General features: G+C 46.1%; 1 protein-coding gene across 1 annotated transcript; it reads right to left on the bottom strand.

Moving 5' to 3' along the window:
* Window positions 1-1,659: 1,659 nt before the first annotated feature.
* Window positions 1,660-23,246, bottom strand: LOC118795011 (coiled-coil and C2 domain-containing protein 1A-like). The gene is made up of 29 exons (XM_036553333.1): window positions 23,071-23,246; window positions 21,794-21,972; window positions 19,189-19,318; window positions 18,644-18,744; window positions 18,148-18,366; window positions 17,575-17,821; window positions 15,660-15,769; window positions 15,250-15,322; window positions 14,582-14,659; window positions 14,060-14,178; window positions 13,346-13,418; window positions 13,067-13,197; window positions 12,301-12,415; window positions 11,386-11,558; window positions 10,549-10,671; window positions 9,533-9,591; window positions 8,941-9,057; window positions 8,385-8,458; window positions 8,117-8,175; window positions 7,960-8,011; window positions 7,542-7,641; window positions 7,179-7,269; window positions 6,405-6,536; window positions 6,143-6,198; window positions 4,132-4,210; window positions 3,043-3,169; window positions 2,811-2,887; window positions 2,650-2,697; window positions 1,660-2,548 (listed from the first exon to the last, which is right to left on the bottom strand). Exons 2-29 carry the CDS (start codon window positions 21,848-21,850, stop codon window positions 2,510-2,512), a joined length of 2,859 nt encoding a protein of 952 aa, XP_036409226.1. The 5' UTR covers window positions 21,851-21,972; window positions 23,071-23,246; the 3' UTR covers window positions 1,660-2,509.

Consider the following 23,246-nt stretch of genomic DNA (forward strand, 5'->3'; position numbering starts at 1 on the left):
CCACTGAATGAAGTATTTATTTGGACACGGCCTTCCATCGGAGCCCACCCGGGTTCCTTTTGCATCTCCAGTGATGCAACATTGCAGAGATGGTGTCTGAAGCAGGTGAATAAACTCAGTGCAGGACACTGTCAAAGGCTCGATGAAATGCCACAGCTCTGAGAGTTCCAGGTCGCTCGCTGCAGATCGCCATCTTTATTTCACCTTCTGTTATGTCATCAGTTTGGTGGCTCACACATGCACATGAATGCACGCATACCAACACACACACACACATACACACACACACACACACACACACACACATACAAACAGACACACACACACAGAAATGTATGTACGCACACAAGCATGCACACACACATCCACACCAACCCACCCACACACACACACACACACGCACACACACACACACACACACACACACACACACACACACACATACAAACACACACACACACACACACACACAGAAATGTATGTACACACACAAGCATTCACACACACATCCATACCAACCCACCCACACACACTCACACACACAAACACACACACACACAAACACACATACAAACACACAACTGCAGTACTGCACTAATTACGTGGAGTTATGGAGTCAGCCAGACCATCTTGGAAGACAGGAAAAGACAGTTTGGATACTAGTTTGGCACAGAGGAGAAGACCTTTTCCGAAGGGGAGAAATGACCGTACACAGGCAGGATATACAGCTGAAAAACTCTTCTTGTAAGGATTTGAATTATCTGGACTTTCAAAAAAATATAATATGATTTATGTTTTTAACCAAAGAAGATGAATTCTGTGTTCTTGAAAAAAAGTTTCATAGAACATTTAATGTTAAAGAATCCTTAAAGAATGATTATTATTCACAAAATTAGATACTGATTAGATACTTAGATACTATCTGAGAAGTAAATAGTATACACATGCACACACTCGTTCAGCTGTGAAAACAGATCATATAACAGAGTGCATTTCAACTCATGATATTTTAAATTTATTACTGAATTACATCCAATGCCATTTTACAGTAATATGTATCATACGTGGGTTTTCCACCACTCAAGGCACACTATACAGTAGGATAAGGTTTAAAAACAAATAAAGCCACGGTCAAAGCTCTTTGTTAGTATATGCATCAGTACGGACTGCCGGTTACTGGAAGAATGAAGCAGTCCTACACATGTGCTGAGAACAGACAAATGAAGAAAATGACAACACTGGTGACTTTTTCAATAACACTGGCACCCCCTTCTGCACCTCTGTATTAACCTGCGTTTGTTTTATTTCTTAGCCTCAGCCCACCAGCAAATGCAGATTGATGTGTTGTCAAGGAAAGGATGGGGCACAAGACAGTATCGTTATTAGGATATTATATCAGAAATATGTAAAGCAGGCAGAAGAACTGTTTTTTTTTCAAATTTAAAACAAAAGTTTTGCTTTCTTGTTTAGTGTAATACTTATGTGTATTACATTTACATTTATTCATTTGGCAGACGCTTTTATCCAAAGCGACTTATATAGGTTACAGTTCTTTACAATGTTATGCATTTATACAGCTGGATATTTACTGAGGCAACTGCAGGTTAAGTACCTTGCCTAAGGGTACAGCAGCGGTGCCCCAGTGGGGATCGAACCGGCAACCTTTTGGTTACGAGTCTTGCTCCTTGCTCCTTGCTCCTTAACCACTATGCTACAGGCTAGTACCTAGCCTGTAACTGTAAGTTATACTCTGCATCTTATTTGACATATTATTCCATATTATTATGGTAGTTTATATTATTACATTTGCTGCACTTAGAAGACTGGAACTTATACTTCACTTATGTAGGCTGAGCTGCAGATAAATTCAATGCTGCCATGCAATCCTGGCTGAATCAGGAGACCAGCACGCAAATAAATAAATACATCATCATCACCATCACTATCATAATAATATTAATTATGAAAATAAATAAATAACAATACTGCTGTGGCCATGAGGCTGCTTCACTGGGTTTCTGCCGTGTTGAATAGGGACCAAAGAGACGAACCTCACCAAGCATTCAAAAATTCCAGCCAGCTGCCTCTCCATAATACCTGCATCTCCATAATAAAGACTGACCCTAGCCTACCCCACAGTTACAAGGAAAATAAAGAATAGTGAACATCCCCGCCCCCATAACCCCCCACCGCCACTCCCTGCTTCTTAACCACACAGCTCCTGCTAACTTGGTTGACAGGGTTCCTGTATTTTCGCATTTGGTTTGTGCCACAACCAATTAATCACGTCACTTAATATCTGGGAACTGTCTGGATCTAGAAGTCCAAAAGGTTTCATCTCTAGCCCTCTATCCCTCCAAACCAAGAATCAGGAATGAACAGATATGGAGTTTGCTTGTTAAGATGGGGTGGTCTGAAAAGCTGTGGGGTGTGTATCTGAGTGCGGTGAGCGTGTACAAAACCCCAGCTCATGCCTCAGTACCCTTCTCTCTCCTCCATCTTTCCCCACTCAACACAGAAGACCACTCTTCCTCCTCAGCGACTCCAGCTAACGCAAAAACAGAGGAAGGAGGGCAAACCATGTGAACATCAGGGCAGCAGTGACATCACAATTGTATGACATCACAATAACGGTTAACGGATCATTACCTCGTTCTCTACCAATTTCAGCCTTGCGAGGGTGTCCTTAGCAGCTTCCTGCAGACGGGCAGAGAGATACACCATAGGTATATTAATGCTGGATCATTCTGACACCACCTGTTCTCTCAAGAGTGTGTCGCTCACAGTGTGAGGTCACAGTCAGCACCCACCCTGTCCCCCTGAATGGAGAGTCTTTTCACAGATTCACTGAGGCCCTCCATAAGCCGGCTGAGGGCACGGTCATAGTCTGAGGGAAAGAAACCGAGAGAGAGAGAGAAAGAAAGTGGTGGGGGAGGCAAGTCCATGGGACAGGGTGAAGTACAGTACCTAAGTTTAAATATTGCAGAGGTTTTTGATTTCATGGGGTGGAAATTGGGGTGGAAGTGGGGGCGAGCGCTCCACCTGAGAGCACGGCGGGGGGGGCTCTGTCCAGCTGATCCGCCTGCCACTGCAGCCGCTGGCCGAGCTCACGGTGCTGCTGCAGCAGGTCCAGGGGCGGGTCCCTCTGGCACTGCCTGTAATCCAGGATCTGGAGGGTAGGTGGGGGGGTGGGGATGGGGTGTTACAGAACAGGTAAGACTGCCGTATAGAGAAGAACAAACACGAACACTGACCCACAAGGAAAAAAAAAACAAACAGTGACAAAAAAAACATCCACCCACATCTGCAACATAATCTTTGTGTGAGAATGTCTAGAAGACCGTATCATTTTGGCCGATTTACTCTGGAAGATTAAATTCCCAAAACATTCCTGTTACCGTTTTGACGGTAAGATGATATTTATTTTGTTTTCTTTTAGATATGATGTCTCTTGCCAACCCCAACATGCCAAGTACCCCTCCTGATACACACACATATACAAACACACATGCACTCATAAACAGGCAGGGGGACACACATTGATACATACACTACACACACACACACACACACTACACATGCACACGTTAATGCACACATGCACACACAGACATGCACACACATACAGACACCCACTGATATACACACTACACATGCACAAACACTACACAAGCACATACACATGCAGAGAGACATACAGATGAACACACTCCACATGCACATAAACACACACACACACATACTGAGAGGCAGACATTCACATATACCCATACGCATACACACACACACTGAGAGGCAGACATTCACATATACCCATACGCATACACACACGCACACACACATACTGAGAGGCAGACATTCACATACACCCATACGCATACACACACACACACACACACACACACACTGAGAGGCAGACATTCACATATACCCATTTGCATACACACACACACACACACACACACACTGAGAGGCAGACATTCACATATACCCATTCGCATACACACACACACACACACACTGAGAGGCAGACATTCACATATACCCATACGCATACACACACACACACACACACACACACACACACACACACACACACACACGCACACTCAGAACGTGTGTGTGGCAGACCTTCTTCTCCAGTGCTTCTTTATCGTAGCAGAGCAGACTGAGGCTGTGGAGCTTGTACTGAGGGGGAGAGGAGGAGGGGCTGAGAAAGAGAGAAAGAGAGGAGGAAAGACAGAGTCCCTATTACTTACTCATCGAGTCACACTCGTTCCTATTTCACTATATATTCATAGGATTTTTCTACAGAGGTAGCTGAAAAGAGTCACCCATCTGCACTGGAAAATGCTCTGAGAATCATGGAATACTCTAGCAAAAAGCATACAATTACTATTACTATATTACTATAGTAATTACTATTATTGTGATTATTATTATTACTAAAGAATCCTTTTATGTGACATCATCACAAATCTGCGGTTTCCACTCATTTCAGCTTCCTGTCTGCGTGAGACAGCATTTTCAACACGTGCTGACTCAGTCACAGATGTGCTGACTCAAATAAATATACTCTAAATATAACACCACAGTAGCATCACATTACCACAACTCTTACCACAAAGGCCAACACGCGGGACACCGCCAAAAGCCACACAGAAGCACTGATTCACAGCTTTATTAAAATATCAAATATAGAAAATCAAGACAAATCTGGCCAAAATTACATCCGAATAATATACATTGGTACAGACATTATATACATTATAAAGAACAATATGAAACCTGACAGATTAAAAAAAAATAAACACAGAGCAGACCACGATGCAGCGCATGTTGATGTTGACACATAGCAAACCCGTGGCTCAGGGGATGATGAAATGTAATCTGGTAGCAAAACAAAGTCGTATTCTTTGCTCATACCCGTCTTCCTGTCACTCATATCTGTCTGCCTGAGATAATGCAAGGATAATCTCTCTTGTTTTTCTACACGCCGTAGCCTTCATACTCAAAAGCACTTGGTCTATATGATAATTCTGAGTGAGCACAATGATGGGTTCAATCTATTCACGCTGGGTGAAGCTATACCACAATATGCTTCCTCAGTGTCACACCCTTTTCTGGGAGATTAAAATCTCCACGTTGCATCTCTGCTCACAGTGTCAATTAATATCGGTGTCTCTGTCATCGTTTGGTCGTGTGTGTCTCCCTGTCTGTCGGGCAGCGACAGTGCCCCGCGTGTCTCCCTCTCTGTCTCTCTCTGTGTCAGTGCCTCCCTCGGTTTAGAGCGGTTCAGTCCGGTGTGGTTGCGGTTGAACCGTGGAAGGTGGTGGAGAGTGCGGTACTGTGGTTCTGTTGTTCTGGCTGGATGTGATGTGGTTCCACTGAGGGTGGTTACAATACAGTGCAGACTGATGATCTGTAAGGCAATGAGACAAAGAACTGACCAGACAGAGACACACAGCAGTTTGTCTTTATTTCCTCTATCTCCCTTTTTCTCCAGTTCTCTCTCTCCCTCTCTCCGAGCCCTGTTCGTGTTATCACTACCTCTTACCCTCTCTCCCTCACTCTCTGCGTATGTCTCAATCCCGCTCCCCGTCAGACTGAGCAAACAGTCCTGTTATCTCCTCAGCTTTCTCTTTCTCATAACCAGACCGAGTTTGGAGCCTTACGCAGAATGAGGCAGGGAGAAAGGAAGAGTGACAGAAAGAGACAGGGAAAGAGAGCAAGAAAGAGATGGAGTAGGGCTGAGAAGGGAGATGAATGAAGGAGATGCGGAGGAGATCTGGAGTCTGGAAGTAAGTGTAAGGTCGTTTTTTTTTTCATGCATTTTTTTTTTTGGAGGGGCCTGATTCTGTCCCACTTCACACCGCAGCAGTAAAAATATGCACGCAAAATAGGCACTCAGATCTGCATGGAGAGACGTGTAACCACTCTGAGATGTGATAATAATGAAACTATTACTGCATTCATCCATATGGATGCACACACAGAACGACAGACACAGACACAGACAGAGATCAGATTGACACTCAGACATAAATGAAATGAAATGCCAAGCAGACAGACAGATAGGCAGACAGCCAGACAGATAAGCAGACAGACAGATGGATAAGCAGGCAGACAGTCGGTGGCTGACCTGGCAGTAACATTTTTAACTTTCTCACTCTGTGTCTTCTGTTTGGGGACAGCAACCTGGCAGAGAGAGAGAGACAGACAGAGGATTCAGCAGAACAGTCACACTTCAGTGATCAATACAATAACTCAACCAACACGCATATTATCAATAACAATTTTAGCTGCATTAATAATGGTTCTGATAACAATGAACACCAAACGAAATGCCTCAGACTCTTCATTCAGCCTCCCTTTGCCTTTCTTCTCACTCCTCAGTATCTCACCACTGGCATGGTGACAGGGTCCAGGACTAGCCACCGCTCTGTGACGGTGTGGACCTGAGGCCCCCCGAGTGGCTCCCGAATCTTCACCACCACTTCTAGATGCCCCCCTGTGGCCTTCCGCCCATCCAGCACCTGCTTAAAACAGCATGTTCACAGACACGGGCGGCCGGAACAGGCTGTATGCGTCTGAGGGTGTGTGTGTATGTATATGTGTGTGTGAGTATGTGTATGTGTCTGTGGGTATGGGTATGTGTGCATGTATGTGTAAGTGTGTGCAGGTATGGTTGTGTGTACAGATGTGTGGGTATGCGCATATTGGTGTGTGTGCAGTATGCGTATGTGTGTGTGCGTATGGGTGCGTGTACTGTGTGTATGTGTGTGTGAGTATGAGTGTGTGTTTGTGGGTATGAGTGCATGTGTATGTGGGTATGGGTGTGTGTACAGTGTGTGCATGTGTGTGGGTATGAATGCGTGTGTGGGTATGAGTGCGTGTGTATGTGGCTATGGGTGTGTGTACTGTATGTGCCTGTGTGTGGGTATGAGTGCATGTGTATGTGGCTATGGGTGTGTGTACTGTGTGTGCCTGTGTGTGGGTATGTGTGCGTGGGTATGTGGCTATGGGTGTGTGTACAGTGTGTGCATGTGTGTGGGTATGAGTGCGTGTATGGGTATGAGTGCATGTGTATGTGGCTATGGGTGTGTGTACTGTGTGTGCCTGTGTGTGGGTATGTGTGCGTGGGTATGGTTGTGTGTGCAGGGAATAAGGCATCTCACCTCTATCAGCTGTCTGATCTCACACTCTCTCTCCAGGGAGTCCAGCTTGAGCTGAGTGCTGCCCACCACCTTATCCGTCTTGAACAACCCACTGTTGAGAGATGCTCTGTCACTGAAACAGGCACAAACACACACACACACACACACACACACACACACACACACACACACACACACACACACACACACACGGATGCATGCACAGACACACATTCACAAACACACACGAACACACAGACATTACGTGTGCACAAAGACACGCACACATTCATGCACTCACAAATATACACAGATACAAACACACACACGCACAAAAAGTACGCACACACACACACACACACACACACACACACACACTCTCACCCCCTGTGGATGACCTCAAACTTGATGCCCCTGGACTGAACGACCCTCTTCAAGGCCCGATGACCCCGACTGATGTTGAGCTTGAACTGCTCCTTGAACTCTGAGTGGCACAGATAGAGAGGAGAGAGAGAGGGGTTAGTTTCATAGACATAGAGGGAGAGAAGGAAGAGAGAGAGTCAGACAAGTTCCACAGATATACAGGGAAAGAGGAGAGAGAGGCTGAGACAAGTACCACAGACGTCACTGAGGCATTCACCAGTGCATCAGTGCGTTTTTTTTCTGTATGCTGTTGTGCTACTGTGCCATTTCAGTACATGACTGCATCATCGAGGTGAGTCACTGCCTCAGTGCCTTTCAGGTTTCAGTGCGTCACTGTGCGTCAGTACGTAAGTGTGCAAACGCGTAAATGACCTGGTACCTGGGCAGTTGGTGCTCTTCACAGTGCTGGTTTTATCCTTCTGGGCTTCTTCCTGAGCAAGGACAACAATTTACACTGTAAACGTCTACATTAACACACACCTACATAACGTTCTTTGCTACGTGTGTGCGTGTGTGCGTGTGTGCGCGTGTCTTACTGAGCTCGGGAATGGAAACTCGAAGCGCACACTGAAGGTCATGTCTTTTGGGGAAACACCTGAACAGAACAGAGAGACAGAGACAGACGGCGTGAGGCACCAACAACGAAAAAAAAAACGCAGTATAAGCTGGACTTTCTGGCCAGCAAGGCGTCCGTATTTACAAGACCGAGGGAGCAGACGACTGAGGCAAAGACATTTGTTTACACAAGAACGGATGACAAACAGACAGAATCACAGACAGACAGAAAGACAGACAGAAAGGTACCTGAAGGGGCAGGCAGGTTAATTCCCTTCACTATGCTTAACACCATGTCATTGTTGGTCAGGTTAGGCAGAATCCTGCACATGGGAGAGAGATTATTGAGATTGCTGTCCAGTCCAGTCCACTAGAAAGCTTGTCAGCACATGTGAATGTATTCAGCATAGCTCAGTATATCCACCTATCACTGAGTGAAAGGGTGAGTGTGTGTGTCTGTGCGTGTGTTTACATGAATAAAAATGCAACACAAATTGCAATATTTAATAAGAAAGTAATTCATGGAGAATTGTACAATACTTGATTTACTCCCTAAGTAAAACTACACTCTATGCTTGAGGTGTCATTAGATGTAAGTGTGTGTGTCTCACCACTAGGGGGCCGAAACCTGTAGATAACATTCCACACAGGAATGTGCACGTTAGAATAATCAAAGAATCAAATAATGCAGTAAATTCAATTACATCAAACAATTTCTCCTAAGCACTGTAACTACTGTAACTCTCAAATCATTACACCCATAGAGGAGTTATCACAGCATCTCGGCTGCGAGGGTGTCGCTCACTTGACGGTGCTGAAGGTGCGCTCCTCTGTGTGGAATTTGGGGACGGGGTAGCCCTTGCCATGGGCCTGCTTCAGGACCTCGATGTTGTTCATGCACTCCTCCGCCAGCTTCTCGAACCTGTGCACAAAGGCACGCCACACTCAATTATTGCGATGACTGTCATTATTATTACTTTAGAATACTTTGATGTGGCATCATCACATATCTGCAGTTTTTACTCATTTCAACTTCCTCTTTGTCTGTCTGACACAGAAATTTTAACAGACACACACACACACACACTGCACACACACCCATACCCTCACATATGTCTTGGTCGCCTGTGTGTGTGAACGTACATGTGCATGAGACCAGTCTGTCTTAAATAGGTGGCAGAAGACCACGAGGGGCCATCTATATGTGGTGGTGAACATTTGGGAGCCTCAGGTCCAAATGGTCACAGATCTCTGGCTCGTCCGGTGCTCAACCCACACGTTCTCACTGTGTTCAGGTCCCAAGACGGACTCCCCAGGAGTCCGAGGTGAGTTAGCAGCGTTGTTGTAACTGACATGGGGCTGTGCATTGCTTTGACCAGGCCCTGGTCGCGACTCACCTGACAGTCTCTGTGACGTTCCCCATGTGGGTGAACTGCTGTGAGAATCTGAGGCACATCTGTGCGGACAGAAAAAGACGGCATCAGCAGTGCAACCACAACATTAAACTGCCAGACAGCACTGAACAACTGTACTGTGGCCAGCATCGATCCACCCCCTTATCTGAAGAATCCAGCCCTTGCCATATTTGCACACAATTAACATATAAAGTACCACTTCTCCACTTAATTACTATGAAATTGCTTGAACGTGGCTCTGCATGAGACAAAAGGTACAAACAGAGCCCATGTTTTCTTAGTTTGGAAAATAACAGTGACATCTCCATGGAAACTCAAGATGACAATTGAAAACATATACATGTATTCTGAATGGGTGTGAATTGTCTGCTCTTGTGTGGGCACGTGGTTTGTATCGTGTGCCTGATGTTACAAATGTATGTGCAAATGCAATGTGATTTCACTGAGTGAAATGTGACTGTCTGAATGGGTGTGAGAATGAAGTGTTTTGACTGTGAAAGTATTCTCCATGAACAGGTGTGAGAGAGATGTGTTTTGACCGTGGAGGGAGTCTGTGGTGAACAGTAGTGAATGCTGTGTATTCACTATGGAGGGAGTCTGTGGTGAACAGCAGTGAATGCTGTGGTTTGATAGTGGAGGGAGTCTGTGGTGAACAGCAGTGAATGCTGTGGTTTGACAGTGGAGGGAGTCTGTGGTGAACAGCAGTGAATGCTGTGTTTTGACCGTGGAGGGAGTCTGTGGTGAACAGCAGTGAATGCTGTGTTTTGACCGTGGAGGGAGTCTGTGGTGAACAGTAGTGAATGCTGTGGTGTGACCGTGGAGAGAGTCTGTGCGGACAGCAGTGAATGCTGTGGTGTGACCGTGGAAAGAGTCTGTGCGGACAGCAGTGAATGCTGTGGTGTGACCGTGGAGGGAGTCTGTGGTGAACAGCAGTGAATGCTGTGTTTTGACCGTGGAGGGAGTCTGTGCGGACACACGCGGTGTGAAAGTGGACTGACCTCGTGCTGCTGCCGCAGGAGTTCCATGAGCTGGCTGTACTGTTCAGAGGTGTGAGGGGAGAGAGGGGAGCTGTGGGACTGGGAAAGGGAGTACTCATTCTCTGCAACTGGAGCAGCCGGCACCTGCAGAAAGAGAGAAGGAGAGAGAGAGAGACAGAGAGAGGAGGAGAGTGAGAGAGACAGAGAGAGAGAGAGAGAGAGAGGGAGAGAGAGAGGGAGAGAGAGAGAGGGAGAGAGAGAGAGAGAGAGAGAGAGAGAGAGAGAGAGAGAGGGAGAGAGAGAGGGAGAGAGAGAGAGGGAGAGAGAGAGAGAGAGGGAGAGAGAGAGAGAGGGAGAGAGAGAGGGAGAGAGAGAGAGAGGGAGAGAGAGAGAGAGAGAGAGAGAGAGAGAGGCAGAATGAGACACAGACAGAGATGGAAAGAGAAAAGAAAAACCAAGAGAAAAGTGAGTGACCAGAGAGAAAAGAACAAAGGAGCAAGAACAAGACAGAAATAAGCAAAGAAAAAACAGACAGAAAAGGAAAGGAAGAAAACTTTGAGGGTGGTGGTGGGGGATCAGGTCAGAGGGAGGGGAAAAAAAAAATGACCAGCAAGACTGAGAGGGATGAGGTAAAAAGAGTGTACGCCAGACAGAGGCGGCGGGACAGTCTGAGAGAGTACAACACCCTCCGGGGGCTTAATGTAGGCCTCCATATTCTCTCCATCCATCCAAGCCCTAAGTAGCGATGCTCCAGGCCGCCCAGAGAAGCAGCATCGCTCCCTCCTCAGCTCCTCCCGTTGTCTGGGTGATCTACGTCCCCTGCCTCGACAGGAAATTAGGCCGCTCAATCTCCATTACCTTGCTGATGTCAACGGGCAGGCCCCCCTTGGCGGCGGCGATCATCTGGTCCAGGCCCTTGGCGTGGCGCAGGTGCAGCGCGGCGCCCTGCATGTCGTTCATCTGCTTGGAGCGCAGCGCCGCCCGCACGAGCTGCTGCCTCCTGGCCGACAGGAAGTCCAGCTGCTGCTGCGCTGCAGGACCGATCGACACGCAGGGTCTCAGACGCCGAGGGAGAGGCCGCCGCCGCCGCGGCCACCTCACGCGCGGGTGTCAAAGCGTCTCCCGCGCCGAGCGACGGATCACTTTTACAGACACGCTGCACTTTGCACAGACCAGCTAATACTGGAGCATGCCATGACACACTAACTTACAGCAGAGTGAAGCCTTGCTGAGCTGTGACACTACAATCGCACAATGAGCGCACGCTAACAAACGCTAAAGCACACGGCAGTATCGCACTGTGTACGTAGAGGTTTTCTACATATAAGCTAAAGGTGGAATGTTGCACCATGTGGAGGAGTAGCAGTCCCTCAGAATTGTTTAATTTGTTAAATGTGATTGTTGTCTTTCAAGTTGCTTTTTTTTGCTATTTGTCCATAGCTGAGCTCTTTTCATTACAAGCTAACTGTTCATTGCTCCTTGTCGGGTGTAATTGTCTGTGAAAGCTGGCCATTGATGAACAAGCCTCACCGGTCTAATGAAGCTTGTTAAACACAGGTCTGACGCTACACTTCCAGGCTGTTTGAGCTGGGTTTGGGCTATGTGCTCCAGGATGGTTCCTTTTTGTTTGAGGATTTTGAAAATAAATTATTGTTTTTGTTAAGTTTCGCTCCTTCTCTTTTTTAGTGAGAGCGGTTGGCCAGCTTCATCACACAGTGTATTTGAGAATCCTGGCATTAAAGGACAGAGTGTCTTTTGCACCCACACACTCACCTTTGGGCCCCAGTGCGGAGCCTTGCCTGGGGGCCTTGGGGCTCCCTGGGGGCTTGGGGCTGGTAGCGGGAGGAGCTGGAGCTTTAGCACGATGGGAGCCTACTTTCACTGGGGGCTTCAAGGGGGACACATACAACAAAAGAAAAGTAAAACCACCAGCAGCTAACATTTAGTTTCAAAATGGCTATGTTTCCACCAAGGATACACGAGTGTATTCGGAAGAGTCGATACGGGGGAAAACAAAAAGCATGACACATTCAGTGGAAACAGGTGTAGTCCGCATTCGACGCATAGGAGATCACCACCTCTCTGAGCTCTCCTCTCAAAGACAGGCGTTACAGACTGCATGCACGTTGGCGTGGTGTTACATGTGAGCAGTGTAATGGGAGCGCACTTTCTCAGATGAGTTTTTCCTCTTCGTTGAGGATTTCTATCCTGTACCTCTTTGTCTGTGTTTCCATACTGCAGTCTGATCATGCCTGCGGCACCCTGTCCTCCTTTCTGGAGCAGTGCGAGGCTTAAGGCCGTGCGTCAGTGGAACGAAGTCACGGGCAGAGATGACCCAAAAAGTGACAATGGAGAATGGAGCAGCGCCAGCACCATAGGGATTTAAAGGTTCGAAATAAACATCTCAACAGTCGCAGATGCTACTTCCAGGTATCCAGATATTTTGCCTTCATGCCCTCTTTGTGGTTACACGCTGAACCCTGCTTATTATTTCCCTCTCCCTCCTGCATCTCTCACACGCAACAAGCAAGTATCCTACTTTTGGCACTTCCTCCTCTGGCCCCTCCCCTTCCCCAGCCTCTGCATCCTGATTGGCCAGTTTCATGGCAGTCTCCAGCAAGCCAGAGAAGTTCTGCTCCGTGCTCTCTGACCCCTGAAGAGGCGGGCACCCTGAAAGCGAACAGAGAGAGAGCACAAGTGGCACAGGTGACACATCGATAACACAGGTAAATGGTGACCACGCACAAATGATGGGCGGACGAAGAGACATACAGACAGAGAGAAATTCAGACAGACAAGCAGACAAACAGACAGTTACCAGGTGGAACAGGAAGCTCAGACAGGTTTACTGCGCGTCCAGCTTTGTGGGACTTTATGGCATCTTGATATTGCTATGTGAAAGAGAGAGAGGGAGAGACAGAGAGAGAAAAACAGTGAGCAAAAGAGCAAGGCAGACATCACTTCACAGGCAATCAAAGACTCTTTAATATCAACAGTGCCTTTATTGGCATCATCTACCACTCCCTGTTGCTCAGTGAAAGTGCAAGTTCTGCTGGACTAGATAGAGGGTAAATTTCTTTGCACCCCCTTTTCAGCCAACTTTCTAGTCTTCAAATGTACATTAAACTCATCTCATCTCAGAAACCTGTGAACTTACGCTGGAGTGCAGAGTCAGGCATATGCAATTTTTCACACTAGAAGTGCCACGCTGCACCACGAGGTAGAAGACAAATGGAAACTGGATGTATTTTCCTGATGCTAAGTAACTCACAGGCATCCAAATGAGTTTCAGGCTGCCAAGTGTGATGTGCCACACTGCCAGCCACTATCCCTCATGGAATAAAGCCCATTTGTTTCACCAGAGGCTCCCGATCATTCTCAGCAGTTGACACGACCAGGTTCCAACCTGGCCTATCCCCCTCATATCTTTCTGCATCACTGTGTTAAATGTCTGCACCACTGTCATTGACATCCTTGGCGTCGGAGCTCCCGGTGCCTCACAGGACCAGGGAGGTCCGTGTATCGGCGTTACCTTGACGATGCGCAGGTGCATCCGGGCCTTGCGGTCGTCCCCTTTGCTCTTCGCATCGTCTGCAGCCTTCTTGTACCTGTCCATTCGCTGCTGCAGGGCCTCGGCCAGGCTGCCGGGCGCTGAGAGACACGTGTCAGTACCGACACACATGGTTTGCACACATGGTGTGGTCAGTGCTGACACACCCAGTGTGCACACATGATCACCGACACACACAGTCTGCACACATTATTGCACGTGCACGTGCATGTACACACACACTCACACACACACACACACACACACACACACACACACACACACAGTATGCATGCACCAAAACAGTCACACAGTGAGGACACGTCATCATTGATAAGTACAGTAGTGACACGTCACAGGCAACACTCACGCACAGTACACACCCCTCAGCACTGATATACATACACATTATACGTGCTTCAGAACTGCCATTCAAATACACTTTGACACTAACTCATCACGCATACACACAAATGCACGAGACCAGTGAAATTTCTCTGTTACCAGAGCTGGCCACAGGGGGCGCTACAGGAGGGGCAGCAGGGATCTGGGCAGGACCCTGCCTCTCCACCTTGGCATCTCCTGAAACACAGTGGAATTAAATCAGGAGACGAGACCAAAAGAGCGCAAACGCAAACCAGCTTAATTACCATGCCTCTCAGCCCTCTCGTTAGTCTGCCTATGCAACTCCCCTCACCCCGGGAGAATTCCTCTCTCTTTAATTCCTCGGAGAGATGCGAGAGGCTCAGCTTCAGCTACATCAAAAGAGCCGGCGCCCTTTGTTGGAGAGATTCTTGACTCTTTACAGTGTCAGTCTTCAAAAGCTGCCGTTTATATCGACACGGGTGCTGACAAAGCGGCTTAGGCCCTGGCAGGCGTGGCCGCTCCGTATCGCTTCTCAACTTCTGCATTCAAAAGTTTGAGAGCAGACCTGACCTCAGCTCCAACTCCGAGCATCTTCCTTACGTAATTACCATGTTTGCATGACAGTCACGCAGCATTCACTGGCATCTCCGCAGTACTGACTCATCTAGCCGCATTGTTATTACACAGAAAATAGACAAATATATATATATATATATATATATATATATATATATATACAATACGGCAATATCAATTACTGACAAATATGCAACCGCAGTTGACAAAGTGTAATGACAAGGCCTGACCAGGAGAGGGAGGTAGGGTGCTGATGTCCACCAAGTCTCCTTTATCGAATGCCTCCACCATTGTGTCTAATTTCTGGGCGAGAAATAGACAGAGAGTGTGTAAGACAGAGAGAGAAGGAGAGAGAGAGGGAAAGAAGGAGCGAGACAAAGAACGAGACAAACCATTAACTTGACTTATGACCTTCATTAATAAGTCCATTATGCTTCATGCTACAAAAGCAATCTATCTGATGAGATAGCATCTCGGCAACCACAGCCATCCAAAGTGCACGGCAACGGCATTTGTCGCTCGAGCTATTTGTCGCTTGACCTAAATCACGTCTCCGGTGCCCTGGGGGGCAGAGGCGCTGAGGTGCCCGTCGGCTTTGCCGTTTTTTTTTCCCGCGCTGTCTGTGACATGCTGGAGGTACCTTGGCTGTAAGGTAGTGCTGTTTGGCCAGGCCCAGGTCTCCCTGCTTTTTGGCTTGGACAGCAGCCAGTTTGTATTCCATCTGTCTGGCCAGCACCAGGTCCTTCACATCTGCAATGCACACATCAATGAGTTTGCAAGCTTGCATACACACACACACACACACACACACACACACACACACACACACACACACACACACACAAAAGCACACATACATACACACACACACATACACACGCACACACACACGCACGCACACATGCGCACACACACAGACACACACACACACAGTGCCCAAAGACAAGTCCCATAGATGACTCAAAAATTTGCCTGCCTCTTCTCTGCCAGCAGGAAACTGTAATTCTCCAAATCTAATAGCTGTATTCGTCACACCTCAAAGACAAGAGTCCAATACGTGATCAATAACTAACAGATTCCCAGTCCTGGGCAATTTGTACGTTGGAGCCAACCGTAACTCAGAGCGAAGTGAACCCTTCTGAGGTCAGGTTTATAACGATTCAGTTCAGTTTCTGCATTAAGCCAAACACAATGTGAAAGACAGGCTCGGGCGCCCGGGCCAGTGTAGCGTGTGCAGTGTAAATACTGTCGGTAAGCAATGTCTGAGTAATGGATGGTGTGCGTTATGGTATGCCTGCTGTAAACAGAGTCTAAATACAGCACTTTCTGCTTATAAGATGCTCACCTGTCCAGGGCGATTTCATTCTTAACTGCTCCAAATGAAGGAGTAAAATGGACATTTATATTTTAAACAACATTTTTCTCTCTTACAACGTGGAACGAAATGTGTCTAAAGTGGTCTATATTTTTTAAACAATCATTCATAATACATTTTCATTTATTTATAAGATAAAGACTAACGTGACTGACATTGATTATTTGAATGTAAGTGGGTGAATTGCTGATGCCATTTGAGCAATATTTCCATGGCCCGTCCGACTAAATTAAAACACAAAATCATAATTTGACTCAAGTTGACTGAAATTGTTTTTGAGTGTCTTGCTGATAATTGGCACTGTGAGGCCCTGCATGTTAACATTTGTTTTCCAGATCCGATGCCTCCGTAGCTTTTCACAGAATCTTAGACAGCGTGGGCTATGGAATGCCCAGTTTCTCGGCCCCATTTCCTTCACTGGTCTTTACACAACTACGAAGGCTGTGTTTTTCATGCATAGAAAGCTTATTCCTGCCATGTTGATGGGCATCCAGGGGCTTAGCTAAACTGCATGCTATGGTGCTTTGGTAATTAGCATGCAATAAAAGATACACTGTATTGAAATTCGAGTGGCTTTTTTCATTAATTGTGCCTCTGGGCCATATTACATTTTTTAAGTAGTTTGCCTTATCCTCACCAGTGGAGTTAGGTTGGGAATGATTAAACAGTGTTAGTATAGGAATGCTTCTATTCTAGTATTTTTGATCATTATACGCGGTTGATATTTATATCAGAATTTCTTACAATTGGAGTGCAATGTTCAGTGCATTAAACGTGTATATCCTACCAGTGTTGAAGGGTTATAGTATCACAATACACAACATTTAGTATGCAAAGTGTTTGTAGTACTTGTGTGTTGTTCATAATATGTTAAAGGAAATCCAATTGGATTATGTGAATCTCATGATTCAATCTTGGGCCGTGATTCAGCTTTCAAAAGAGCAAATCAAAGATTTTTAGTGATCTGGTGATTCAATGCTGCAATGTAAATTGGGAAATGTAGTTGGACCTTGTCATTACTGTGAGGTACCTCAGAAGCCATCTTGTGCACTAAACCCATTTTGATATATTGATATATAATGACATTTAATAAATATGTGTTTTTTGAACAGTTGTGTGTGGTACAGCACAACACTTTAATTCTACTGGCTGATATTGATGGGGGGCACAGGCAGAACACCTGGACTGACAGCTGAAGTTTTCTGTATAGACGGCAGATGGCGCAGTTTGGGTGTGGTGGGCGGGGTCTCCTGTAGGGGCCTCTCATTGGTGCAGGTTACAGGTGTATGGTCTTGGTGTGGCTGCTCCCTTTCTTTGATTGGCTCAGATGTCTGATGGGCAGAGGCGCCTGTGGTAACAGGGGGCGGAATTTCAGCTTCATCGATAGGTTTTCCCATCTTCACCGACGACAACATGGAGTGTAGAGTCTATGACAAAACGACAAAGATTGGGATCAAAAATATCAGTGCAGCAAAACGAACTCATACAAAAACAAGGGCATAACAGTGAAAACTGCTATGGATTAAACACATTTTATCCGTAGTAATTTTATCTTTGTCGTAAATTTTGTTGACATTCTAGACAACAACTGCAGAACACAGAAGGCATTGACATTCTTTTAATGTACTGCTTGTTTGGTATCAATCACCTTTTTCTGTTTCTACACTTTCACCCAGCAGATTTGCGACGCGTTAGGATCCCTCAGCATCGCTACATGAGGGAACAGACACCCACGCTTCCACCTACCCCTCACCTTCAGTCCTCGCTCGTATCGACGTGCTTTGCTGCTCTCCCCCGAGGCCTTGGCGTTGCCGACGGCTGCCTGGTACATGTCAATCCGCTCAATGAGGCGTGACTCCAGCTCGCCCGAGCCAACCGCAGACGTCGGGGTGGAGGAACGCTCCGAGTGTGAGCGTCGTGCGGGCGTCGCCCTCTCCGTTTCATCCTCCGCCATCACTTGCTTGAGCTCCGCCTACAAATACGGTCACATGTGACTTTTTTTGAAATGCAGTGTGATTATTGAAAAAAAAAAACAACATATATAACAGCACTGACTTCAAGTAGTCACTATGCAAATGTGCTGTTCAAATGCGTTCACATGAAACAACTAAGGAAGCAACGGCCCAGCCTTTATTAAACCACATCTCAGCCTACTAGCCTATTCACCACTCCACTAGCCTGAATGATAAAACATCAGTTCGTCACCGCCATTACAATGCTGACCCCCCCCCCCCCCCCCAAGAGGTTACCAAGAGGTCAGCGTCACTCTCCACATCCCCCTCTTCCTCATCGTCCACGTCTTTCATACACAGAGCAGCCATGCGCTCGATATCCACCACAGGCACAGGGGCTGGGGTGAGAAAAATGAAATGTCATTATCAAAGATGCCACATAATTCCAATAATCAAATGTATAATATTCAGTGAATCCTGGGGTTGTCTTAGGTACTATTAATCCGCCATTTCATGAATGCAGCACTGCAACTCTGAAACAAATATGTTTCAGACACTACAAAACAAACTGACTAATGCTTTAGTTATTTATTTAGTTTGTATTCATTAGCATTCATTGGCTGTGAGCTGTGTTTTCTTCAGGACAAGCACCAATCTACCACTGTTAATAAAAGCCAACGTTAATAACATTAATTAATATTAACAACGTTTTATAAATATTTAAAGAATGGGGATTTAATATAAAGACCTACCCAATTTTCAAGGTGAGTGCGCGACACAAGCATGCAGATAACAACCACATAATAACTGCGATAAACTGGGACGGTGAACGAGCCACTCACCCCCACTGCTGGCTTTCTGACCCGGCGCCCCTCCCTCTCTGAGCAGAGAAAGAAGCTCCGCCTCCAGGTCCTCCTCGCTCCCCCCGGGGTCTTCCCCTCCATCCAGCGACATGTCAAGCAGCAACCCCATCTGAGAGAGACGGAAGGAGGGGACGCATACATGCCTGGCCATTTATTTCCCCCATCGTTCACCCTTGTACCTTAGGCTCCCCTCACCACAATACTTAGCGAAGGAGCACAGAGGGGTGGTGAGTGCAATCTTCTGATACGTACGCACATCTTAACTGACCATTTTTCACACTACGATCCCACAATGCACCAGGAGAGAAAACATCAAAAGAAGGAAAGGCGCGTCTCCCTGAGGTCATCTGAGCCACTCATAGGTGTCAGTACTTCGGCCCCCTAGCTGTTGTTTTGGTGTTTCTCCCTGTCTGTCAGTGTCGCCCGTGTGCTTTTGTTTACAGTTCTCTCTGTCTTGTTGCCAGTTCGTCTCAGTGTTTCTCTGTTGCGTACCTGCCTGAATACTTGTGTTGTTCCCGTGCTGACTTAGGCCTGACTTCTGACCTCGTCCCTGCCTGCCGTCCTGCCTTGGTTGCCTGATCTGCCTGCCTGCCCGGTTTGACCCAGCCTGTTCCTGTTTTTGATCCCTGCTCCTTGTTTGTTCTGCCTCGGACTGCCTTCCTGGTTTTTGACCCTGCCTGTTCTGCTACTACGAACTTGCCCTGCAATTTCCCATTCTAATAAAACCACTTGGAACCTGAGTACGCCTGGTCTGCGTTTGAGTCCGTGCCTGTGCCCTGACAATAGGCATCTCTCAAGCCTCAGAGTGCCAAGAACAGTGCGATGAGGCAACCCTTGGTGACAAAACCCACCCTGCCCCAGCAGAACAAAGCCAATAGTGTTTTAGCCGCCACAAATTCCCGGTCATTGTTGGCGAACGACGTAGCTCAGAATGAACCCCAAGCCGATGACCAAGCCACCAGGGAGCCCTTGCACCTTGGGCGAAAAACCCTAGAATGGACGCAGAATCATTTCACATTGTATATAGGCCACCAGCAGATTTGGTTCGCTTGTCAGCCTCTTCATAATGCGTTTTCAGACACGAAAGCTGCATTATCGCTTATAGCTCATGCTGCGACTCGGTTATTAGACTAAAAGTATTTTTTTAGCGAGGACATGCTCTGCCTCACAAAAAAAAAAACCTGGGTCTATTTATATCACCCAATGACAGACAAAGAGGCTGGAAGACTAAAGTCTTTCAAGGGACAAACGCTAAGTGAAAAATAGCTAAAAAAAGAATGAACCCTCCTTCGCCTCACCCCACACACTCCTAAACAGTAGGGGGCGCTGGAGAACAACATTACACTTGGCAATTTGCCATACCGTTGTGCCTCAAAGAGGGAAACAAATGCTCCAGTTAATTAAAATATTAATGAGTTTTCTGAGGAATACAGTGAGTCAGCTTTGGAGGCAGCATTGTGGGCGTTCCCCTTCCCTGAATTACAGGTTTATATGCGCAGCACCCTTGTAATTCCACACAGGGGTCAGTAAGCAGTCCTTCACACTCCTTGCATGGTGAATGTTTCTGCCTTTAGGCTGGTACTGCTGCTCTTACTCAGAGCCACTAGTTCGGACAAAAAAGCTTCACATTTGTACAAAGAAGCATTCTGTTTCTAAACCATGACACAAATTAAAACTTATAATGGGTGCGCCCTAGCTACTCTAAACTGTCAATCATCAACCTGTGTGACAAATCAAAAGACTTTGTTTTCCACATCAAAGCACCATTGAGTGGGACACTAACCACATGACAGCTCTACCTGTTTTGGGGTTTACGAAGCCTCTTCCATCACTACTTACCCCCATACTTTTAGGTCAAGGGGAAGGTGGATGTGTTACTCAAGCACCAATACAGCCAGTGCACATGAGATTGTCGCTGAAATACCAGGTTGGTGACTACACTTCCGATAAAATGCTTTGTACTTTAATCTGACGTTTTATGCAAATCCCACTTCACAAAGAGCCCTTGAAAAATAAAAGTCACTAGACGTGAATTCAGAAAGAGCTAAGAGGAGGAGAACAGCCCTTCACACCCAATCACACCATTTTCAACTCTTAAAGCAATTTGTGGGCCAAAATGGAGCAGAGAAGATACACACATGATTATCACAGAAGTAGGAGCAGCCGTTAAGACTAGAATAAAGTTTTAAGCCAACCTAGCAGATCCTTTAAAACATGCTGTTTGGCTAGTGAGGAGTAATCAATCACACAGTAAAGGAAGTTAAACATTAATTTTTACAGGGATTGATTTATATTACAACTGTGTGGAGACCCCAAACGGAGTCTTGATCCCAGAAGCTCTGGGGTAGAGAGATGGGTGCAGGAGGAAAGAGACAGGGCAGAACAAATGAGATATAAACCTGCAGACCAGAGAGGCCCCGGAAAGACCGCTAGGGTATAAAGGTACTTTAAGGTACTTAACCCATATGGCCTCAGTAAATATTCAGATGTATAAATGGGTGACATGTAATACTGTAACCTATGTAAGTCCCGCTGCATAAGAGCATCTGCTAAATGAGAATAATGTAATGCAAAGGTGCGTTACCTGTCGGGGTTCAGACTCTCCTTTGTTCCGGAATGGGGAGGTGCGACTGCCACTCATGGAGACAGGTCCCGGCGGAACTCGATCAGAGAGTCAAGGGCAGATTCCACAAGGCTTCACACTCTAGCACCTGGTCCAGCTCCAGGACAAGTCTGCACTGTGCTCATCTGAAATATTGACTCCTTGTTTTCAGCGAAAAGCACAAACACACAAAATATATGTTACATACATACAGAACATTATAAATAAAATAATAGCCTGTTTATAATATTGCTACAGCTGGCAACTGGCATGGGTATGAGAGTAGATACCTGTACCACGTTGTAATTTACGTTGTAAATTACGTTGTAATTTAAGTTTATGACAATAATTGGAACAATGTTATACCACCGTGATTATACTATACTACTTCAACAGGAGTTTTAGTGCGTTCTCTTGACGTCAGCTATGCTTATATGACGCCAGCAGAGTATGACAACGTGTCCCCTTGCAGTCTATGCAGAAAAACGGCCGCAAACACATATCTATCAACAACTACGTGCTTACACATAAGAAAAATGCACATCTTCAATACGCGCCTTCCTGTTAAGTCACACATAAACAGAAATCTTTCAGACGTTGCTCGGTTTACGTTACATTCCAAAGGCTGCTGTTTTCATGGTCACCCCGGAAAACGCGCAGTACCCTCTAAGTATGAATTGCACATTTTTGCACATTTCTCTTTGAATTAGTTCACCGTTTTAAATTTAATTTAAATGTAACAATTTAATTAATTCTTTTTATCGCCGTTGTTATGTAATAACACTGATAATAATAATTCAACACACGCCGTCATCCACGAATGTATATTATAGGATACAAGTGAAGAACACTGATAGCAAATCAACCATCACAAGCAAAACCAAGCCATAATAAAAAAACTATAACTAAGCCATAATAAAAATAATGTTTAAATATAATTTTTCGCATTGTGGTAATATTTGAGAAAAAAACAGACAATTTTCTGAAAATGTACTTCACATCACGAGCTAACCACAGATCGCTAGCTACTCTTGTGCTAGCTGTGTTAGCTAGCAACCATATCAAGCAACACCCCAATCGATTTTCATATGAAACTGAGGACTGCGGTGACAATGCGATTTTTTTTTTAATGCTCACTGTTTTATTCATTGCCCAGTGTATGGTTGCGGCGAGATGACAGAGTTCTGTAGTGAACAAATACAATAATTTATTAACGACGCGCTAGCATGCTAAAATTCATAATTCAAACATTACATTACCATCGCGACCCCACGGGTGTAGAGATTACTTCCTGCTTCCCGCGGCGTCTCCACGGGCAACGGGCATTTAACTACAGTGCTTCATTGCGCGTGTCATCCAGACCAGAACCACTAATCTGTATCAGATTTCTTAACCTGCACGGAATTACATTGTGTCTGTGCTGTTTGGTCATGCC

Source organism: Megalops cyprinoides, chromosome 19, assembly GCF_013368585.1.
Source record: "Megalops cyprinoides isolate fMegCyp1 chromosome 19, fMegCyp1.pri, whole genome shotgun sequence".
In the NCBI taxonomy this organism is placed as follows: domain Eukaryota; kingdom Metazoa; phylum Chordata; class Actinopteri; order Elopiformes; family Megalopidae; genus Megalops; species Megalops cyprinoides.